Consider the following 20,998-nt stretch of genomic DNA (forward strand, 5'->3'; position numbering starts at 1 on the left):
CGGACCGTGACGTCATGGTCTCCGTGACGTCAGGGACGTTCGCTGCATCGTCTGCTACGGATTGAACGCGGTTCACACTAAAGCGCTGGACACATGTACGATTTGTACACTCGATTCGCATGCGACTGATCGTTACGACTGTCACCACGACTAGTCGTACGCGTGAATTTGAGACACATGACCCGATGCGTGCATGCGATGCGTCGTCGGCGTCGCTCCGCCCACCGTTTTTGCTCCATGGTCAACTACGACTATCGCTGAGCTGAATTTGTAGATCCCGCGCGTTTAATCGCAAAAAATGGATAAAGCAGGCAATCGTGAAGCGTTTCCTGCCTTCGGAAACAGTTCGCGCACACGCCGGCCGCGCCTGCCAGCTCGGACACTCAGCGGCTCGATCCGGCGCAGACCACGGTAGCAAGACGGTAGCAACCGCTTGTCGCTGCTCTTCTGAATCAATCTGATCGTTAAAATGAAGTTCCACATGCGAGAAAGGAGGTGTTAGTGTGGTGAAAAATTGTGCTTGGGATTGTTATCAGGGCTTATTTTAAAAGCGGCGATCAGATATCTGCCGCGATGCAAGCGTATACGCTGACCGGCCCCCCGCGGCGCGCGGCGGGCGGTGCGCCGACCGGTCGAGAGATGGCAATACCTGCGCGGAAACGTGAAGTGCGCACTTCGCAAGCCTTGCTCACAGCGGTACCGCAGCCAAGCCAAACCTCCTATCGAAGCGAGACCGCCCACAACAACAGCGCAGGCTATCGCTTCCGGTTCCGGAAACAACTGTATGACGTCATGCTGAATCGGCCGCAAAATCGCGGATAGCCTGACGTCACACCCTAAGCGATTTCGCTAGTGCTGCCGATTTGTAATAGTTCGCGGCCAGGGCAATTAAAATCGATTTTTGATGCGTTTCCAGCCTCGGATCGCTCCAAAAATTTCTGTGGGTAATCTGTACAAACTACTGAAGCCAATTATATCGTTATTTAGGCCTCTAAATTTGGTGTCAGTACTCCTTTAACGCTATAGAAAAAGCCAAGATAAAGCTACTGAAGGCCACCAGCTCCGCGGTTTCCTCAGTCTCAGTTGCGGAGTTGTGGCCAAATTTTTTTGTCCTTGTTATTTTTAAAGCCTGTTTCTGGGCCCATTCAGTGGCAGAATAGGATGAACATGAGCCTACCGACACGCTATGGTTCTTTTGCTTGCTGCTTGCGTGGATGCTAGCTGTCCTTCCCTTCATGTATGGCACTGCTGAACCGTTCTAGTAGAAGCGGCACTGATACGAGCTAGGAGGCTAAGTTGGTGGGTGGTCTGGGGGGGCCTTGTCGCAGACATCCGAGACACCAGTCCCACCGCCTATGACCGTGGGGGGACGTCGGGAGGGCCACCCCTGCTGCTGGACAGCGGGGACAACCGGGCACCACCACTACTGCTCCCCCGGCGACCGTCCGAGACCAGTGTGCTGCGTGGGAGGCCGCCATCGCCACCTGCACCGGGGCCCCCTCCCCTGGGCCGGGGTGTAGTGGCACCGGACTCTGCCTACCACCGGGGTGGGGCCCCGACACCCGACGACACGTCGCCACCCTTTGAGCCCCAGGTCCCCTCGTCCGCCCTGGGGGCCTCCTGTGGCCAGCAGCAGAGCTACACCACCTCGGGGGTCAAGGCAGCGCTGGCGCAGCTGCTGGAAGCGCAGGGCTTTCGCGTAAAGAAACCCAGCAGCCTCTCAGGTATCCGCGCCACCACTCCATCCCCCTCGCCACTCCACCACCAGCAGCAGCAGCAGCAGGGCTTTGAGCCGCCACACCTCCTTCCCGGAGGGGGTGGCGGTGGCGACAGCAGGTTTGGAGGGGAAGCGCGGGGCTTTGAGCCGGAGTACGGCCGGCCGTATCGCAGTGGGCCGGACGCCCGGGGTAGCCGGGACTATTACGGGTCACCGTCGATGGGGGAGTCGCGGGCAGCGCTGCTGAGCAGCTCACCGCTGGGACCATCGCGCCGCCTTAGCTTGTTGCACACACCGCCTGGCCACGGGGTGCTCGAGGTGTCGCCCCCAGACGTGTACCCACCTCGGAGGGAAGTTGCGCCTTTTGTGGGGGGTCCCCGGGGGGCGTCCCACTACATCGGTAGGGGGGGCCGCAGGCCCTTGCTGTGAGGGGGTCCACTTCTGCTTGGGGGATGGGTGGGTTTTGGCCTGTGGGTTGTGTGTTTTCCTGACACCACCTGGGGTGCCTGCTTCCGAGCCCGGTGTTGTGCCCCTCCCTCGTGTTCATTTTCCCTCCTCTGTGTGTGGCGCAGTCGCACCAGAAAATAGCACGGCACGCTAATGGTATTCCTTGGTGGGACTATCCCTGCACCCCGCGCATCCTGCAAGAGAAATTGAGAGAGCGTCAGGCGCAGTCCTAATGACTGGCGGCTCTACTGGGTGTTTGAAGAGACTGGCCTTCTTCACTGTTTCTCCCAGTGCTTCTGCGCCAGAACAGTACTGACTGCAGGGCAGTGATTGTTGTTTAGCATAGAGCTAGGTGACTGACTTCTTTATTTCACTGGTGGCCAGTGGAGCGATATTGCAGAAACTGCACAGTAGGCAGCCCATTTGTACAATGCATGTGTATATACATATTATATATATATTTAACTGGAACTTGGCATAGTGTTGTGCTGCTTGGTGAAAGTGGACACTCTCTGCATTCCGCAGCCTTGTGTGAAGTGTGCCTGTGTTTGTGGAACGGATTATGTGAGCGCAAGACACTGGGACCTGCCGTGTTCCCTTTGAAGGATGGTCTGCTTCTCTGGCAAAGAAAAGCCCAGTTTGCAGCTCTGGAACTTCCTTTCCCAAGAAGCAAGCGGAGCCAAGGCTGACTTGGAAGAGGCAAATGGGGCATTTTTTTTACTATTACTATGTTTGTTTTTTGTCTGTTAGTGTAACCTTGTGCTCCGGGAAAGCTTGGCTTAGAGGGAGCCCAGTTGGCGGTGTGAATGGGCTCGTCAGCCATAGGCGACTCTCGTGCCGCCCTTGTTGTGTCATATCAATTGCCTTGTCATTGGTCCCCCGATTTTGTATGTAAGACCTGATTTGAGTAAAATGAGGGAAGAAATGTGTTGCCACGTGGACAAAATTCTTTTTTTGCAGAAATCTTGTAAGGCAAGGCCTTCTCCCCTTTTTTTCCTTGATTTTGCTCGCGGACATCAGCCCTGCATATTACCGACACTGCCCACTGACACACACACACGCGCGATTTTATAACCAAATGGAGCTCATGTCGACCCCTCCGTGTCAAAGCATTTGCTAAAAGGAGTTTGCCAATCATACAGAAGAGTTCGCGGCGTACTCAGGAACTGTGTTGCACGGTAACACTGAAAGTCGTTCCAAAACAAGCTTCTTGTAAGACGGAGAGCACAGCGCACGCACCATTTACAAATCTTGCAGCCTTGCAGCTCTTGCAACCTTGCAGTGATCTCATCGCAAACACAACGCCGCTTTGGTTTTCATCCTGGGATCTTTCGCTGCCAGGCCGCCAGGGCCGAAGACGCAAGAGCCCCCTCATCCGTGCCTCCGAAGACGGTCTCTACAAACTGTGGAAAAAGTGCGCTAACGTTCGCAGCAGTCAAGTGCGCGTGCCATTTCTTTGTGTTGGAGGACATGACTCGTGAGGGAGTAGCGCCACCGAGGAAGACGCGTGCCTCCAGAGGATACGTACGAAGCGACGTGTTTGCCACTGCAGCTAAAAAAAATGTTCTCCGCTGTATTTGCATTGTCAAGGTATCCTGAGAGGTAAGCATGGCCTTTTGTCCTTTCAAAGTTTGTGCGGGAAGGCTGTTGTGTCTTCACCTGCACATTGGCTGCCTGTGCTTCTCCCTGCGTGCATTCGGTCAGGCTAGGTGTACGCATTTTTGGAGGCCTGCGTAATGGATGGCTGCTAAGCTGGTTTCCAAGTTTCGCCATAACACAATGGGTCCTCCTTATGTTTAGCATGTCAATAGGAAAGTCTGCAAGCTTGAAGAAGAGAATGCTAGCTGTCATCTTATAATCTAGTTGGCGACGTGTCAGCCCTTATGGACACCACCGTGCAAGTTACATGTGCAAAAGTGGGCATTGAGCAGCTGCAGCTAAGGTACTTGTTCCATTAGGATAAAAAAAAAAACGGTATGCTTCTATATGCTCCCACGCTTTCTGCTAGTTGGGTGGACTTGGTGGTGTCCTGTAAGTGCTGTACATTGTCATGTACTCGTTACTGCTGTATGGCACGCTCTTTGGTTTTTAATAGCAACAACTTTGGCAAATGCTTTGGCACGTACATCATTATTGTGAGCGCGTGCGTGCAGACAACCTAAACACAGTCTTGTGCAATGTAAGATGCCTACACCACGTTCACATCCGTCACACAACACCGGACACTGGTATACCGACCATTCTGGGCTGGAGCGCGTCGTCCGTTTTAGACTGGTTCTGTGTGCTGCTTGTTTGTGTATCATGCCTTTTCTATCTGCCATCGTTGGAACCATGTACCAGGTGAGAGCAACCCATGCGAAACTGTGGACAAAAACTCGCAGTGCCAAACTTCTGCCGGAAGTTGGCGGGGACCCAGCCGCACTGAAGTATAAGCGGCCGGGTGTCGACCATTGTCCGTCATCGCAAGAATTTCCGCAGTGGCTGAACTGACTTCACACACCTTGCTTTGTTGCGGTTGAACCACGTGGAACTTGTCTATTGGCATCACCAAGGCTCCAGAGCCTCAACACTGGCGTAATCCAACCTCGCACACTTTTGTTGTGGCTGTGGGGGGGTATTCACTGAGAAGTGTAATAGGGACGTCCTGCCCTGCTTCTTGTACTTCACCTTCAGCGAGCTGTGAAGTCGACCACACAATTGTGTAGTTCACCCATCTCTGCCTTCCGCGTCCCTTCCTCCGCACCGCTTCTGGGCGCTTGGAAATATGTTCTCCTGTCGACGGTGCATTTGCTGAAAGAAACCCATGTGCAACCTGTGGATGCAAGTTGCCACTATTGGGGGGGGCTGCCACAAGAACAACTTGTTTGTCTCATCTGCCGTTGTGCAATGACCGATACACTATTGCAGTTGAGCTTCCCCGTGAAGCTGCTTTTCACACTTGCGTAAATAATGTGTATAAAGTTTGTACACTGTATAAATGTGTACACGTAGCCTATAAATCAGTTATGTATTGTGCATTAGTTCTCATGACAAGTGGCTGATAAACCACTTATATACTAAGCCAAACTTCAGTGTCAAGTATTAGGAAATTGGTGCTTTCCAGTAAATTGTAATTCATTGGGGAGAACAAGAAAGTAGATAAACGGAGTACTTTTGCAACGTCCTGGCAAAATACCCTCAAAGAACCGCGTTGAATGTAAAGCGAAACGGCTGTATAGACTATAAAACAGTACGCCATAGCAAGGGGTGACAGGCTTAAAAAATCTGGTCTCGCTATCAAAGTTCCAGTTCAATTTGTCACCCCAAATCTGTCTGGTTTTGCCTTCTCAAGACTGAAGGTTTTTGCATCTAACATTACTCATAATGCGCTCTTCGCTAGGAAAGAGTGCTCAACTTTGTGCTTCGCATCAACGCAAAGTAACCATCACTAAGCTTCACTGCTGGATTCTGAAGCTCGCAGATTCGGGCTCTGTGCTACATGTAGTGTCAGGTCTTGGAGTCAGTCCATTTTTTTCTCCATTGCCAATGCTTCTTGGCAGCTGAACTCTGGTATAACTTAAGGATAACAACAGAAGTTAGCCCCTACCGCTGCTGAGTGTTCCTCCGCGCGGCGCAAAGACTGCATTACTGCGAGTCTTTTGAACGGGACACGAGTCATTTTTGCGATTTTTCAGACAGTCTGCTTGTAATTATTGCAGCAGTGACAAGCGAACTACCGGAGAAAAGGCAGACGTCGCACATTGAGCACAATCTCCTTTCAACGGTGACGTCCAGCTCCGTCGTTTTGGCAGATTGATACACTATAAGAGAGCTATTGCCGTTCTTCGCTTGTACAAGAGCATAGGCAGTTGCTGTTGGGGCAGCTGATTAACCGTGACTTATAAGCTCCACAGAGGCCTGGCCAATCCCTTCTTGTAGATATGTTTCAGTAACATCGAGGGCATTGTCATCGCACAGTTAAGCATAAGGTCTCAGGTTGATCTTGGGCTGCAGTGGTAGTTCATTTAAAAGGGACTGAATTCAAATACTCGTGTGCTTTGGTTCTAGTCGATCCTTGCAGGGCCTGGACGGCAAGTGGAGCTGCCCACTGCAATGTTCGTTGATCGTATTGATATGGGAACTGCAACCCAAACATGTCGGTCTGTCTGCATCAGTCTCTTGGAAAGGTTCCTGTTAGGAGTTGTTTCTTGTGAAGAATGAACCATCAAGTGCAGCTTGGTGGTTTTCATGCAGAATGGTTATCCTTTAGTGCTTACTTACCCGTCTCTGGCTGGAATCTTCGTTGTCACAAAATTTTTTCTGCTCTGTCATCTGCATCTGATGTGCGCCCAACTTATCTTTTGCCAAAGGAATTTGCTGTCTAATCCAGGGCAGTCTTTTTGAAGTCCTATCATTTTTCCCTGGGCTCTTGGGCCGACCTAAGTTTTGTTTAGTCAAAGCTGGGGCAGAATGCATAGCTGAAGGGAGCCTGCTGTTACTTCCAGAAGTATGGGGAGCTAGCCAGCGCATACAAAAAAAAAAAAAAAACTTGAAGGGTAATTAACCCTGCTCGTGGGCATCACTTGTGAATGCATTGACTATATTTGATAGTTACGGAAGACGTGTGCTGCTAATGCGAGTGCAGAGGCAACACCCTCGTAGTCGCACCAAGTTCCAGTTGTTTCACTTTTGCCGCTGCGTTACACATCTACTGCTCTTTGGCCTGATAGCCATACTTTCGTGATGTACCGGCTGTAGTCAACGCAGAAACTGGCGGTACAGCTGACGTCTAAAGACCCCCCTCATGGAGCCATGGAGAGGTAGAATTGGTTTTGACTCACGTGCCTGGCACAGCGATAAATTAGAGCAGCCATGCCATAGGGGTAAAGCACTGGTCTCGCACCCTTGAAGCCCTGGTTCAATTCTCACCCAGATCAACTTGTACCTTTTCTTTAGCAGCAGAGCTGCTTAAAGGGGCCACACTGGCAAAACACAGAATTGGTTCATATTCTTTTTGTAACAGCAAGAATAGTGGGGTGAACAATTAGAGTTACGAACATGTAACCACCGATGCAGTCAGTGCGGCACTTTGCAGGCTGACGCTGCCCAACACAGCCAGCGGATGCATTGGACTACCGACGCAACGCTGACCATTTGACATAAGCAGCACGGTCACTTACTTGACCGTGTTTGTCGAGTCATAGCTTACGTTTTAGAAACGATTAGTATGAACCCTAATAAAAATACGGCAGGGTATATAAGTCCGGCCTGAAGCAGAGTCATAGCTTACGTTTTAGGAACAATTAGTATGAACCCTAATAAAAATACGGCAGGGTATACAAGTCCGGCCTGAAGCAAAGTGCAAACACTGGCACTTCAGTGGTATTGCAGCGCCTTCTGTGAAAGTGGGTGATCAACAAGCTAACCGAACGGCAGTCTGTGAGATGGTAGCAGTCCTGGTCAGCAGGCTGTCTTTAGTTTTTAGGCCCTGCTCTAGACACGTCATTGTCGACGTCAACACACGATTTAGCGGGAGAATTGAAATTTTGGCTTAAAATGTTCAATTTCTCGGTGAATACGGCAGTGTTTGCTACAACAAGCGCTGAGGGCACTATAAAACACAATCTTTTGAATAAAACGAACTTGTATTTTGGCTGCATTGTCCCTCTAAGCTTCCAAGCGTCACCAGAAAGAAAAAAGGCTGAGTGCACGTGAGCGTGTGAGGAGTGCCTGGCGTCGCCCAGCTCGACCTTCTAGAACGCACTGCCCAGTGTTTGTAGAGTGATCTCGCGTGCGCTTCTCGCCAATCCACGTGCGTTCGCGCCTGAAGTGGGGAGCACTCGCGGAGTTCGCGAGGCCGGTTGCCGCCGGTTCTAGTGCGTGCTCACGTGGTCCACTTTGGGAGAGATGTCGAAGCCCGCGATCAAAACGACCCAGGCCTGTCAGTCATGGAGAACTTTCAGCTTCGGGTTCGGAAATTGATGTGCAACAGCCCGGTCCCGGACGAAGGGAGAGGGGCCGCCAGCCTTGCTGTTTCTACAACCTTGCACCACTAGTGCAGGTTGCGCGCTCATTTTTTCAAGGCCATTCATGTGCTTGTTCAAAAGGGCTCCCGGAGTAATTTGACGCAATCCGAGCTTGCTTGGACGTGCCTCGGTACTATATCGTCGCGCCAACGTAGTGTTTTCTCGTTATGGAAAGTTCTCTGATTAAATTCTGCATGCGCTACCAGGTGAAGCGGGCACGCGCAATCGTTTTGTGTGGTCTGGCCCAGCTTGCTCGCTCGGATGGTACACTCGGTCATAGTGAATTCTCTTAGTAGGTAAAATTCTCTTAGGTAACTTCCGGTAACCTCCAAAACACTCGCTGAATGTTCCGTTCGCTTTTGGCAGTAAAAAAATGGCTATCCTAGCTTCCTCGTACTGGTTTATAAACGGTGGCAGTTGCGCAATCGCACATGCCTTGGGATGCCATTTTTGTCTGCTTTGTTGATGGCCGCCGGTCACGTGTTTACGACGCTCGAAAGTCAAGGAAAGTGCCTAGTTAAAGTCTGACTGCCGTTCTTTAAATCAAATTGCTTGAACCAATCCAGCGTGTGTGTATGTTTTCGTCTCGAGAGTTCCATACGGGGCGGCGGCGTCAGCGGAAGAGGGCGGAAGAAACCTCACTCCATCCAATCTTCCGATTTCGCGCAGCAAGCGAGAAGTGCCGTTACTCTGGTTTCATTTGCCGCGCTATTGCTTTGCGTGAACTTCAACGAAATACGCGGAAGCGCCAGCGGGCATTCTGTCCTCCCGCCTGTCAGGAGGCCGTGTCACTTGCTACCGGCCTTTGTCGAGAATACGGCCTATGTGGCGTACCCGTTTCCAAAAGCTCTACACTTGCACATAACCTGCTGCTGGACAGAACAAAAACGCGACGGTACAAATGACAGACGGAACAATGTTTCGGTCTCTCTCTCTCTCTCTCTCTCTCTCTCTCTCTCTCTCTCTCTCTCTCTCTCTCTCTCTCTCTCTCTCTCTCTCTCTCTCTCTCTCTCTCCTCTCTCTCTCTTCTCTCTCTCTCTCTCTCCTTTTTTTTTTTTTTTTTGTGTCTATTGGTACAAATACACGCGCTAGCTACGCAGTCTATTCAAACACGCTGCTTTTCCGCTTATAATGCGAACTAGCTTATTGAAGAATGGAGGCGTCCCAAAATGCATCGAGGTAGTGGGCGTTCGTTGTAGTGCTGCAATAGACGCCTTGCTTTGCAAGATAAATATACGCGGTACGATGCATGCATTGTACTAACCAAAAAAAAAACGCCGATGGGGAGAAACTTGTGTAGATGGGCGCCGACGAGACTTATGTGCGTCATGTTTGCTACGCTCTGTCGCCGCGAAATGTACCACATCAAAAAATACGCTCGTGTGTTGCGGTCGCTTCTACAACGCAGCCCTTAGGAAATAATTCACATTTTCTCTTATTAGTCGTGAACACATTTTCTCTTATTAGTCTGTTCACTTGAAACACGCGGCTGAAACTCTTCATGGAAGGCGCATTCGATCATGGTGGAGGAGCGGGAAATTTGGTTCCTGCATTCCGCACTACGCGTGGCCTCGCGCTTGACACACGAACGCCTCGCGCTACTGCGTCTAATTTAGGTGCCGAGTTTCTGCACGCGCAGATGTGTTGACTTGTGTTGCACGAAAAAAAAAAAAAAGTTCTCGTAACCCCTCCATAAAAGCTGTCCGTCAAAAAATAAAGTGCTGTGTCATTCTTTTTTCTCTACTCTGGAGTGGGACGGCATGACACTTGTTATAAAGTGCTGTGTCATTCTTTTTCCTCTACTCTGGAGTGGGACGGCATGACACTTGTCATCGGGAACGGGGAAGAGCGTGTCGGCTATGGCTGCGATGCGACTGCTGTGGCGGGCGCACACACTTGTTTTCATTCAGGCTGCTGTTGAGAGCGAAAGAAATTGGGGCAAATTTTACCAAACCCCGCTCGCTCGCTCGCGGTGTTCCCCGGTGGTTCGTCTACGGCGGTTGCGTTCACACGGGGGGTGTCTTCGTCGAGTGGCGCTTTTTGGCGGGCCACTGGCAGAGAAAGCTCCGCACCGGGGACCAGTTGCGGGTCTCGACGGAAGCAAAAATTTGAGCAGCGTGGGAAGAGGCTGTTCATTCCCGACTTCATTCTCCAGCGTCCAAGCAGTTTTGTGCCCGCAATATCGCTGAAGCTTGCAGTACAATACTGCTTAAGAACGCTAAGGGCTTTCATGTCTTGGAGGTGGTGGTTCGAGCGACTGCTTTTTATGAAATCGCGAGGGGTCTAAACACGGAACAGCCCGACGGTTTCTCCCAGGACGTTCTCAATCGAGCCTCGACTGCTGTAGGAACCCTGCAGTCACTCAAACCGTGGTTCCAGTTGAACGTTGAACTTTAAATCGGTTGGCGGGGCGTTTGCTGCTCGTATCCTGCGCACACCTCAAGCATATGTGAAATAGAGTTTTTTTTTTTGTTTTAACTTCTGACGTTTTCGATGTAATTGAATGCCGACGGCTGGCATCTCGGTGCTGGTATTTCGCTTTCCCCAATTACGTGCAGCAGCCTACTGTCTTAAGAAGGTCGCAGAAAAGCGTTCGGGCATTTTCAGGGACCTTCTGGGGGGGGGGGGGGGGGGGGGCTATGAATTCCTAGTTCTGTTGCACGAGCACGGCGCGGGCTTCAGCGGAGAAGCCAGCGTCTGGCATCTGGATCCCACGGCCCCTTCACGAGGCGTTCCGCAGCAATTGCGACGGGTGGTCGTCCCCGGAGTACGCCGCAGATTAAGGCAGGGAAGAACAAGCGGCGAAATTCGCCATCGTTGTCAACTCCCCACTACACGGCGGCATGAACAGCGACACATCGCGTAGGAGACTGGTCGAAGCCGCTCGAGAGCGTTCAGGTGGAGCTTGAAGCGAAGCGTCTCAAGAAGCACTATTTCCAAGCCCCTCCACCACGCGAGGCGAAAGCAAGGCATCATTCACAACCCACCAGATGTGCTTAGGTGTTCTCGCATGTTTTCATTATATACCGATGCACCAAATGGATTGTCTCGCGAAAAAAAGGGGGGCAGTGTCAGTCTAGAAAGTACACACAATCTGGTATCGCATCGACTTGGCCGAGAAAGTACATGGAATCCGGTGCCGCATTGACTAATCGCGGTAGATGAGGCATGACGGCAAATATCATCTGCCGCTGTGCTACTGAAGTGTGATGTGGGTTGATTCCCGACCGTCCTGAGCGGTCTGGAACGGGCGCGCGAGCGATGTCGAATGTCGTTGCGAACACATGTACACGACGATTCGTTTTGAGGAGCCTGGGAGAGCTGGAATCTATTTCTCGAGTACAGCCAACGTCGCAAGGATTCGGAATGTGCTGTTGCTGCTTTTTTTCACCAGGCCTTGTGAGCTGCAGAGGACCCTTAAAACCCCTTTAGTGCCTTCGTGCACGGCGGTATTGAAAAACGAATTCGAAACTGGCATAATAAAACCCTGCGCGCAGCCTGCCACTGAATCGAGTGTACAAGGTGTCGTGAGATTGCGCTAATATGATCTTGGTTCCGTCCTATTATTCATATCAGTTACCTGCTTGCTCATGTGTTTCGAATGTGGCCCGCGCAGCCCGTTTCAGAACACACTGGCTACTACAACCTCAAGCTGCCGTGCTTTATTTATTTTTTATTATTATATTTTTTTTTTTGGAAGGGGGGGGGGGGGGGGGTTCCGTGATACGAAAGGCTCCGAGGTAGACGCGATTTGGCCGTCTCTGTTTAGGGAACAAGGGAGCTTGTATACTTCGAAATATGCCCAGTAAGACTGCTGACGCTGCAGTACGGCTTTGCTACTCCCAAAGCATCTCGGTATGTCCGTGTTGCCAACTGGAACCGACATTCCTGTCGCAGTCGAAGCTTAGGCTGGCTTCCGAAGCTCGTGCTTCCGTGTGCGACGCTGTCTTGCGCGGGTGTTGCTGATACCTTTCATCGGGAATATGTATTGGAAACCTGCCCTATGCGTGACGAATTTATAACCTGGGTGGTGTGACAGCGACACGAAGAATTCTTGTTCAGATGCGACATGCGCTTAGCGCGTGAGCGAATAGGACTCCAGCGAATCGATCGCTTGTTTGTGTCCGCGGAATTGGCACTCTTTGCGCGTTGTGCAAGTAAACTCGGAGCGCCCTCTCTCTCTCTCTCTCTCTCTCTCTCTCTCTCTCTCTCTCTCTCTCTCTCTCTCTCTCTCTCTCTCTCTCTCTCATCCTTTCTGTCCCTACGCCTTTTCCCCAACCACAGGCTTCCCTACTATGCAGTTTTGCATTTGGGCCGACACAATGCGCGTGTGTTTAGTTGGAGGTAAACTCCAGGCAACTTTTGGCCAGAAAAAACAAGGGTTAGCTTTATTTGTTTTTAGGGCGTTGATTGCCGCGAAGAGTAAATGTAATTCACGTCTGCTACAACAGAGTTAGATGTCGCGAGGGTACCCCTCATTGCCAGAGAGCCTTTAAAATTGGATTGCTGTTCACGGCTGGCGGCAAAAGTGGCCTGCAAGAATGTCTCCAAAGTGTGTCGTATAGTTCACTGGGTAGCCTTTTTTGATAGTCGCTTCGGATCTCGTGTACCAAGCGTGTTTCGCTGCACGCGGGTCATTCGAGGGTTGGGGGTAGCACCAGTAGTACTGTCACGTGCTCGAGAGAGCGCAGCCCGAGCTTGGAGGGCTGTCGGCCAGAAAATCCGTGGAGCAAGCTCGGGGTTGGGAGGAAGAGAAACGATATATTCTATTCCGCTAAATCGTGGAGTGGTTACCTGAGGAAGCACGCAAACCGGGGGTTTATCCAGAATTTCGATTTCGAGGGGGTGTCGAACTCCTCGTAGTGGAGTGTTTGGGGTGGGGGTGTAATAAATCCCTGTGGGGGGTGTGGTGGCTGTGGAATATCTTGGGGCGGGGGGCTCGAAATCCTTCTGGGGATGTGTATAAATACCTGACGGAAACCAATGGGTGGCCTTGGCGCGGTGTGCTCGCTCCAAAGGGCGACTGATTTTGTGAGGGTTCTGGAAGGTCATGATTTCGGTTAGTGTGCCTAGTTTGGCGCAGCATGTACACTCCGGAAGGAGGGGATTCTGTTTTGCGTGGAGTTTGGGAATGTGATTGCAGTCTTCTTTGCGGGTTTCTCGTCTTCCGGGAAATTGGGTTCACCGTCGCGCCGAGCTCTAAGCGCAGTGATGCAATCGGTTTCTTGGAGCGTGAATCGCCGCGCTAGTGGGATTAGAGCGCGTCGTGATGCGAGCGTCGGGGGGCCGTTGAAGGAAATAAACACCGCACTGGTGTGTGAAAAGGATGGGGGAAGGGAGTTTTGTGGCGAGCGCGTGGTCGAATTACGGCAGTAGTGGACATATAACGGCGGCAAGGGTAACGACGCGGGGATTTGCCCTGCGACTGCAGGCATTTTGGTCTCGCCGTGTTCTTTTTTACATTGGGCTTAGCGAGCTTCGAAGTGGTGGCCGATGTTGGGCCACGCAAGTTGCTACTGTTACTGCTGGGACCCTGCTGCTGCTGGTGGTGTGGTTTAACTTTTTAATTAAAGTGACTGGGTTATTGTCCGCTGCTTTTTGCGTGTGTTTTTTTCTTCTCTTTTACTCATGTTTCTTTCTTGGTGTTATTGTTCGCAGGTACTCCTGGAAAAGTATACAACAGTGCCAGCTGAAGTGGTGAGCTACTAGGCTTTCTGCATTTCCCTCTGTGTGTAATTTAGCATGCAAGTACTTCAGGCCTGCTATTTTTTTAGGTGTGAGCACAGTTTTTCCGCGTGCAAGTTTTCTTCATTGCTGCTCAGTCGTAGACGAAAAACAGAAAAGCTGCAGAACCGTCTGGGTTGCAGGTATGGGGCCGAGAAGCTGATCAGCTTACTGGATAAAAAAAAAGTGCTGCCAAATTGCATGTTATGTTCGCTTTACAACATTGATGTGCCCCCCTTCTTTTTTCTTTGCACACAGGTGGGGGGAAAAAAGCTAAATATGAGTATTGCTGGGTGTGTGCTGTCTTCTAAATTCCATTTTAGCACTGCAGTTAGCAGCTATACCAACACCCGCTAAGAAATTGCCTTTGCACACAGGTGGGGAAAAAAGCTAAATATGAGCATTGCTGGGTGTGTGTGTGTGTGATGTCTCCTGAACTAGATTTTGGCACTGCAGCTGGCAGCTTACCATCACCCTCTAAGAACTTGCATAGGCACTGAATAGCTGCAATTTGTGATTTACAGACAGTACTCTTCTTTCAAAAGAACTAACTTCCAGAAGATTCTCAATGGCCGTGACTTGAGGTGTGCTTTATTTACAGAATGATAAAAGGTACTTTTTTCCATTCTCTAGCTCCCTTCCGGGCAGTTCACGTTACAAAGTCCACACATGTATTGGCTCGTGGGCACGCCTTGCTGTGTGCAAATGGTGCGAGCTGTAGCCGAGGGTCATTGGGCTAGGAGTCCTCCGTAGCTGGCTCGGCACTGTCGGAGGGAGGGTCGTCATGGTCACTGTCGGCCGCGGGAGGCGTGTCTGTGGCCGCACTGGCCGGTGGCTTGACTCTGGCCATGTCTTTCAGCTCAGCCCAGGGGTCCTCGACCATGGACGGCTTCATGAAGCTGCCCCCTGCTGCTGCCCGGGGCGACGAGTAGGGCGACGCGGACCAACTGGAACCCCGGGAGCCGCCCGAAGACTGCAAGCGGAGGAGAAATAAATGGCAGGCAGTGGTGGCAGGGCTCCCTCACAACATGCTCTCCCCCCACCCACACTGTGAACGACTTTCGGGGAGCTCCGCTCTCGTTACCACCACCACCACAAAACTGTGTACTCAGAGACACGTGCAGAAAGGTTTGTAAGACTAAGGCGTGTTGTTCCCGCTTTTTCTTGCAGTATTATTCAGCTGTGATGAGCCACTACCACACTTTTGGTGCAAGGGCATTGAAACGGGGGGGGGGGGGGGGACCTTCCTATGTCCAGGGTTAAGTGCAACCGTGCCGCAGTCCAAGCTGAACTTTCCAAACACAGTGTTTCAGTGCCAACAAGATGGGCCTGCTTTTGTTCCACAACTGGGTGTCTTCTTATATAATTTTTCCCGCCATTTTTACACGAATGGTTAGGTACATAAAGGATGGAGCTGTGACAATACTGGCCTGTTAGGCCAAGCACTGCGGCATTAACGTGTGATAAAAGGATAGAATGTGTACGAGTGAAGTCTCAAGAGAAGGGCCTGCTGTGCAAGTGTGCTTTTTTTTTTTCTTTTTCGAAGCTGGTTATTTAAATAAATTAACCTTAGGCATTAACACCCGGTTTCGTGAAATTTCTGACCTCTGGGTGCCCCCAGTAAAACCGCCACCACGGCCGGGGTGGGAATTTTGTAAGCCTGGTCGTGCGGCGGTTACATCGGCGTCATGCCGAAACGTCTAGTGCACATCGTAGGGTCAATGCAGCCAGTGGCAACGATACCGAAAGTCGAAAGCGGCAACTAGCGAGGTCAAATCGCCTACCCGTCGGCTAGAGTTGAAGCGTTGTCGCGGTGTGTAGCCGTGCTGGCCGGTGTGCTGCCAGGGTGATCGGGGCGAGCCGTAGCTCTCTCTCGGGTACCTCGGAGGCGGCTGATAACTGTGGACAGGGGTGCTAAACCTGGGCGACGGGAACGGCGACGGCGGACCCGACCGGTCGCCGCCGTGAGGGGAAAAGTTTGGCGCGTACTGCTGCTGTTGGCCCGCTCCGGGGCTGTGGAACGGTGATGCCGGCGGCGACGGGTACATGGCGCCCTGGGCGAACAAGGGCTTCTTGCTAAGCGGGGATCCTTGGTTCTGCATTGCTGCTTGCGCGGATAATGTGTCCCCCGACGTTTCACTCCTCGCACCACATTCTTCGCGCCATGTCAAACAGGCGCCATTTTTGTTGTTTTTCTCGTGGCGCCACCAGCGCCTAGCTAGCGGCGAAGTTGAATGGAAATCGCGTTAACACTAGTAACTCAGTGAAATGTTTTTGTGGCAAACAAAACATGTTAGTTTCAAAAATACGGCATTTGAGGAGTGTAGCACGACGCTAGCCTTCCTTGAAACGATCGCAGCGCGCACGGGTGGGGGCGCGACCATCGATAGATTCATTCAATTGTCAATATGGCGTCGGCGCTCGGAATGACATTCACCGAACGTTGTTGCGGAACGCGTTCCAACAAAATTTCTGCGAATATTCGTGCGTGAAGTGACCTCTCGCTTAGAAGCTGGTCAATCATCGGCGCCGGTAGCGTGGTGGCAGCGTTGCTTTGCCTGCGAGAACGCTGCGGTATGTTTAATTGTCGTCCTCTACGCGCGGACTCCTGCAGCCACGCAATCGTTTGGTGAACTCTGCCTCTATAGTGACATGGACTGGCGAAGAAAGCGCGCGAGGGTGGACCACGTTGGGGCGGATAGCTCGCTGGCAGGTAGACGCTGCGATGACAGAGCAGCCAGTCGCGCGTCTCCCGTCGCCCGGCCGCAGCACTCGGAGTCGCTCCTGGGGCGATTCGGCGACCGCCGCAATGGGCCAGTGACAGCGGTACACCCGCCCCCCAACAACGACGAAAGCGTGCAAGCCAGCTTGGATCAAGCGTTCGACGTGGTACAGGCCACATTTGGGGATTTGGATGAAGCCGAAGACGCTTGCGACGTGCCTTCGATACTCCGTCATGCCGTGGAGGCTGTCGACGCGACGATCCACGTGAACGCTGTTCGGCAGTCGGACGGGACGTTCGAGTCTCACGTTTTTGTGAACGATTTCTGGATCGTGAGCTCGACGGGCGCGCCTTGCGAGCAGGATGCCGTGACTCAGGCCTACCGTGAGGTGTGGCGCAAGCTGAAGGCTGCGAAGCGCGCCCCCGCCAACAGCACACGGCAGCAGCAGCGTTCGGATCCCACGAAGTTGCGAGAGCTGAAGAGCGAGCCGCCGGACGTTGTTCCAGACGCACCCGAACCGGCGAGCGCACCGCTACCGTTGAAGATGCGGAAAAAGAACACTTTGCGTAAGCGTGCGGCGGCGTACACAATCCCCGACTTCGACGCCCAGGTTGACCCATCGCAGGTTATGTTGTTCCACCGGTTGTCGGCTGAAGTGGTAAGGTGTGGCACGGTCTGTGACGGCCGCAGAGTTCGTGAGCTATTGGAGCGCGAGGTTAATGCCCTTGAGATGTCGCTGGCCTTGGCGAACACTGTCGGCGTTCACCAACGTGAGCCAGCAGACTACTGCCACGTGTTTGTGGAGAATGTGTGGTTGGCGAGTGCCAAGGCATCAAATGCCGCTGAGGCTCAGGAGCAGGCTTGTCGGGCTGCTTGGGCCAAGTTGCGAGCTAAGCCACTTTTTGTAGGTCCGAGCCTGGAGTTTTTGGGCAATGACGAGCTCTATGTTGCATCCAGGGAGCCGCAACAGAAACCTTTTTGGGGTGGGCTAAGCCCTGCAGACTGCCAGGCTGCTGCAGCCAAGATTTACTTGCCATACCGGCTGATGAGCATCATACTATTCTGTGCTCTCTCGCAAATGCTTCGTGGCCAGAGAATACAGGACGGGCAGATGGCCTTGATGAAGCTCAAGCATGCCGCTGGCAAGCTGGATTTAGCTCTTTCATTTTCAGCTGGAGCTGGCAAGCGTACCGTTAATGTGTTCATTGAGGGTATGTGGCTGACTGAAGGGACCGGCGTGACGATGGAAGCTGCAGAAGTGACTGCTGCTCTCGCGGCTGTGGAGATGCTGAGGAATGGCACGGTGGTGCCGGGGCCTAATGTGGCTGGCCAGAAGTTGCTTTTGTATGTTCCTGATGACAAGCACATAGATGGCCGTGTACTGGCCAAGGGTGTGCCTTGCAATAACGTCGTCATCCTGGTTCCCGACACGTTTCCGCGGGAGTTTGTTGAGCAGCACTTAAGCGTCTATCCCGCACAGCTTGGAGGGCACAACACTGAGCTGACAAGGGGAACGCTGCAGGCCCTCTGCCTGTTTGCCAAGCTGTTTGCCTTCAGGGATCTCATGAGGCAGGCCGAAGGAAAAGAAGATCTGGCTGCCTTCGTGGCACAGTCTGCAGCCAGAGCTAAACTTGACGTCTCGTGTTCTCCAGAGCAGTCGCCCCAGGGGCAGATTGCCTACGTGGTTCTCCTCAACGGCTTGCAGTTTGCCCGGGGTTTAGGGACAGACAAAGTGGCCGCTCGGCTAGCAGCCTTCTCCGAGGTGAAGCGAAGGATTGTCGGTGACGTGTTCACGGTCAGCCGAACCCCCTGTGGCACCAAACTTATGCTCCTCTGCCTCCGGAGTGGTTTTGACACTACCTCACGAGGGCGCCCGCGGCTGCAGTTTCAGGCTTCAGGCAGTGGCCAGGCGGGAGACGCTGCGCAGCCAGCGGTGGGGTCACCCCTGCACTGTGAGGAGATGGGACCTGCGCTTGCAAGGTGGGCCATAATGGTGACAAACGATTGCAGGCGGGGGGTCAGCTTAGCCACCAAGATGCACAGTGCAGCCACTGTGTGCGGACTGGAGCTGCTGGCTCAAGTGCAACGTGTTGGCCAGACTGAGGACTGGAAGGGCACTCTGTCGCTGAGCGGTGCACTCCTGGCTTGCGCAGTGGGCCCCTCTAAGCAGTCGGCCAGGAGCCTGGCTTACGAGTCTGCTCTGAGACTGATTGAGAGGCCGTTCATTTTTACTCAAATCAATGGAGAGTCGGTGGTAGTGTCAACGACGGAGAGGGAGGAACACGTGGAGCACAACTATGTCATTCCGGCTCGGGCTGCAACCAGTGAGGCCGAGAACCCTGCCCTTGGTGTGGCACATGGGGAAGCGAAACAAAATTTACTCGTGCCAGAAACTCGTTCAGCTAATCAACAGTTCAGCGATGAGGTTTCTCGCGCTGCTGATTCTCTAAACAGCGCTGCAAGCTTTTTAACAGAAGGAAAAGTGGGCGTTGCTGGTGTAAACCTTGCTGCAGAAGAGGTTGCGGAAAGTGAAGCTTTTGAAGGTGGCTCTGGGGGTGACAGGGTAAGCTCGGCTGGTCCAATTTTCGATGTGAAGCCCAAGCAAGCACAACTGCTCAAATTTGTTGACATAGCGAACGCCGTACCAGAGCAGGGCATCCCGCCTGGAATGTTGTCGCAGTGGCTGGAAAACATTGCGCTGCGAAAAGGCTGCACGTTTTCGTATAAGATACAGCTGTGTAGCACCAGCGCAAAGCCCAAGGTGTGCGACCTCTTTGTAGATGACATCTGGGTCTCGTGCGGAGAAGGCATGGACGACACGCAGGCCAAGAACGATGCCGTCTATGCTGCCCTGAGGAGGCTGAAGAGGGGACCACTGCGCATAGATGTGAGTGTTGTCGTTAAGGGCAAGCTGCAGGTGTTTTGCAGCAGCGACGAGGGTGACATGAAGGACCTGCGGCGCATTCAGCGCGAGCAGATGAGGAACGACCTTGGCAGCTTGGTGCTGATTGAAGACCGCAGCGGGGGCCCCCAGGGGCCAGTGGCGATCCTGACGATGTCCGCCTCTGCCAACGGGGTGCCGTACCATTTCCGTCCCTCCGACGATGGCCGCTATTGCACCGTGGAGCTCGCGGGCCACGTCCTCGGCTCTTCGGTTGGCCAGGCGAAGATGTCCAAGCACGAGGCGGCCGCTGAGGCGCTGCAAGTGCTGAAGAGCTTTGTGCCCACTGTTGTCATCAAGCAGCGCATTGACATGTGGGGCGACGAGGTTGCGCTGCCGCCCGAGGAGCCTCACACGGCCTCAGGTGGGCCGTGCGGAGCGCAGATACCGTCGGACAATGTTGGCCACAAGCTGCTCACCCGGATGGGGTGGACGGGGGGCGCCATTGGCCGGGCTGGGACAGGCATTGTGCAGCCGGTGATGCCCACGGAGGCCTCGGGGAGGCAGGGGCTCGGCTACGGAGCCCAGAAGAAGAAGGGCACCAAGAGCCCCGACCAGGCGCTGCGACGCATTGCGGACAAGGCCTGCCTGGAGTATGCCAAGAACGTGGTCTTGCAGGACCTGGTCTTCTCGCCAGCCCTGAGCAAGAGGCTGGGCACTTCACTGTTTGAGACGGCCAAGAGGTACGGCCTCAAGTGCAGCCGCGTGAAGAGGCCCCACGGCAAGTGCTACGTGGTCAGCCACAGGATGCTTCCGCAACAGTTGCTCAGCAAGATCCTCTCCGAGGGCCCCACCTGCAAGTATGAATTCGTCATGCCTGTGCAGCCGTCATCTCCGGAGTAGTGGAGAAATGTTCATCAAATGGAAGTGTGTGAAAACGTGCCCTTGCAGTGTGCGCTTAATAATGGGACACATCTGGCAGTACAAGTTTCCACAGAACATCATCTGTACAGGAAGGTAGAAATTCGCATTTAGTGGGACTGTGTAAACATGTGCCCTTGCAGTGTACATTAAGTCATCGTGTAACTAGACACATCTGGCATTTATCATCCCATCTGGCAGTGCAAGTTCCTACAAAACAATTTAGACAAAATGTGATGGTAACCTTCATAATGTCTGTCAAGACATTGTTTTGTTTGGAGGACTGTTTCTTGCTCCAAACTCCAAGCACTCGTCTAACCCCCCACCCCTTTCTTTTTTTATCCTCTGTTTCGTGTATATTTATTCTGGTGGGTACGCGTGATAGCAGTCGCAATGCATCTTGTGATAAAGCAGTTGGAATATCAGTATCTGCACCTCTGCACGAGTTCTTCTCCCATTTCAGCTGCCTGCTACAATAAAGACGTATTATGATGTTCACGAACCCCCCCTAGGGTTGCTTTCTTTTCCCCATTTTTAAAGGCGACAGCTGCCTCCTAGTTTAGTGCAAAGGTAAAGTTAT

At 52.7% G+C, this 20,998-nt stretch overlaps 3 protein-coding genes across 5 annotated transcripts in view; 2 read left to right on the plus strand and 1 right to left on the minus strand.

Moving 5' to 3' along the window:
• The window catches only part of Cdk12 (Cyclin-dependent kinase 12), a 55,564-nt gene extending 40,672 nt beyond the window's left edge, over positions 1-14,892 (plus strand). For 2 of the 3 annotated variants that reach the window (XM_077699095.1, XM_077699096.1), the window contains one exon: positions 1,329-3,110. In XM_077699095.1, the coding sequence (XP_077555221.1) occupies positions 1,329-2,146 (818 nt within the window). In that variant the 3' untranslated portion in view covers positions 2,147-3,110. Of the gene's footprint in view, positions 1-1,328; positions 3,111-13,827; positions 13,867-14,752 lie in introns of those variants that run through there. The other variant, XM_077699097.1, reaches the window with a different exon arrangement.
• On the minus strand, positions 14,463-16,138 carry LOC144169766 (uncharacterized). The gene is made up of 2 exons (XM_077699099.1): positions 15,678-16,138; positions 14,463-14,866 (listed from the first exon to the last, which is right to left on the minus strand). Exons 1-2 carry the CDS (start codon positions 15,993-15,995, stop codon positions 14,630-14,632), a joined length of 555 nt encoding a protein of 184 aa, XP_077555225.1. The 5' UTR covers positions 15,996-16,138; the 3' UTR covers positions 14,463-14,629.
• A 29-nt stretch (positions 16,139-16,167) lies between these two features.
• LOC144169765 (uncharacterized) lies at positions 16,168-20,719 on the plus strand. Its single transcript, XM_077699098.1, has one exon. The coding sequence runs from the start codon at positions 16,546-16,548 to the stop codon at positions 20,398-20,400; it is 3,855 nt and encodes a 1,284-aa protein (XP_077555224.1). The 5' UTR covers positions 16,168-16,545; the 3' UTR covers positions 20,401-20,719.
• Positions 20,720-20,998: the final 279 nt, after the last annotated feature.

Source organism: Haemaphysalis longicornis, unplaced genomic scaffold (assembly GCF_048455015.1).
Source record: "Haemaphysalis longicornis isolate Haplotype H1 unplaced genomic scaffold, Haemaphysalis longicornis Haplotype H1 scaffold_2, whole genome shotgun sequence".
Taxonomy (NCBI): Eukaryota; Metazoa; Arthropoda; class Arachnida; order Ixodida; family Ixodidae; genus Haemaphysalis; species Haemaphysalis longicornis.